The sequence below is a fragment of the Sphaeroforma arctica genome, assembly GCF_001186125.1.
Source record: "Sphaeroforma arctica JP610 unplaced genomic scaffold supercont1.159, whole genome shotgun sequence".
NCBI classification, from domain to species: Eukaryota; class Ichthyosporea; order Ichthyophonida; genus Sphaeroforma; species Sphaeroforma arctica.
This window is the reverse complement of record NW_014040399.1, coordinates 31,021-32,692: the sequence shown is the minus strand read 5'-3', so window position 1 is coordinate 32,692 and position 1,672 is coordinate 31,021. Positions and strand designations below refer to the sequence as shown.

At 46.8% G+C, this 1,672-nt stretch overlaps 1 protein-coding gene across 1 annotated transcript in view; it reads right to left on the bottom strand.

The window, feature by feature from the left end:
• Positions 1-1,672, bottom strand: part of SARC_03214 (hypothetical protein) — a gene marked incomplete at its 5' end in the record, with an annotated part of 22,136 nt that overhangs the window by 9,659 nt on the left and 10,805 nt on the right. The window contains 2 exons of the mRNA XM_014302998.1: positions 500-662; positions 1,098-1,509. Coding sequence (XP_014158473.1) covers positions 500-662; positions 1,098-1,509 — 575 coding nt within the window. The remainder of the gene's footprint in view (positions 1-499; positions 663-1,097; positions 1,510-1,672) is intronic.

Here is a 1,672-nt window from a genome sequence, read left to right as displayed (position 1 = left end):
CACACACACACACACACACACAACATATATATATATATATATATATATATATACGGATGAACATATACTGTGTATATGCATAGATAAAGAGATTAAAAACACCTCCTTCAGGATCTATGAAAACCTTTCCAGTTAGTACCAACCAACAGACAGACCCTTAGAAACACGAACCAGCACAATACACAGAGATCCAAGATCACACAGACACGGGGACATAGGAATCAAAGGTGTACATACATGCCTGACCGCTGCACGCACTCCAGGGGAGTCCACCGCTCACTATCCCGCAGATCAGCTAAGCATCAACCACTGGTATTCCAAGCCACCACAGCATACACAATCCCCCCCCCCCCTTCGTATCTACCACGCTTGAGGAGATGAACAACAAAACAAACACAAACACAAACACCAACATCAACACAAACAATCAACCCAAACCCAAACCCAACTCTAAACTCAAACATAAAACGCAAACAGAAACGCAAACAAATAAACATACCCGGTCGTCGATTTTGAACTGTGTGCGCAACCCAAAGTTGTCCATCACCCAGTGCTTGGATGACATCAGCCGAGCATCCACCACTGTGGGGTCTATGAACTCGTCTGGCAGTCGCGTATGAAGCGCGTGGGGGCTGTTGTTGTTCTTCCTGCGGTTGCTGAACCTGTAGTGCAAGTCATGTGGTAGATGGGATGCGGCATTGGTTCGAAAGCCACAGAACGTGGGTGGTAGGTGGGTGAGGTGGTTGTGAAGGTCATTGCTGCGGCTGCAGTGAAGGTGCCGTATCATTGGTGCATACGTATCATTGATGCATACGTATCATCGACGCATACGGTGTTGGTACCTTCGTGGAGCAGAAGTCCTATGAGGAATGCGGTAATACGATGATATTGTGACGCCATAGCCATAGGTGGACGCTCGCTAAACTAAATAAGGGCAGCAATCAAAGAAAGCATTGGTACCTAAACCTTTGTGTGCACGTATACTCCTGCATGCACGTACCCCTCTAAATGCACGCACACTTCTAGCGTTTGCCTATACACATATTCCCAAGCCTATACCAAAGCCCCACACAATCTGCGCGTCAGCACGCTCTCACCTAGACCGCAGCCACGGCGGCACCGTACTGCGTTCCTTGGCCTTGTGCTGCTTGCGTTTCTTGTACGTCTTCTCCACAGCCGCCGAGCGCATCGTCTCCGGTAGGGCCGTCAACGCCGAATCCTTGGGCAGCACTCCACGCTCAATGTACGAGAACAGCACACGCAGCAGATGTTGGTTGACCACCCACTCACTGATAAGGGTGCACCAAGCATACCCCAGATGGTACTGTGGGCCAGCCCATCCCGTCCGGCGTTTCTTGAACCGCAGCACCTCCGAGCGCAAGGTGTTGAGCTTCCCGGCGTTCACTGAGGTCTTGCCCTTCCAGGGATTTATTCTGAATGGTAGGTAGGAATACGTACGCGATGTGGGCACGTGAAAGACGCGTGAGTAATCAGGTGAAACGGACACGACTTTAAATAACATGAACATGAACACGAACAAGAACATAATATATATGAATATATATATATATATTTATATATAGATGTGTATATAGTTTTATTTGTATAAATATATGTACATATATATATAGATATATATATATATATGTATATAGATTTATATGTACATGTA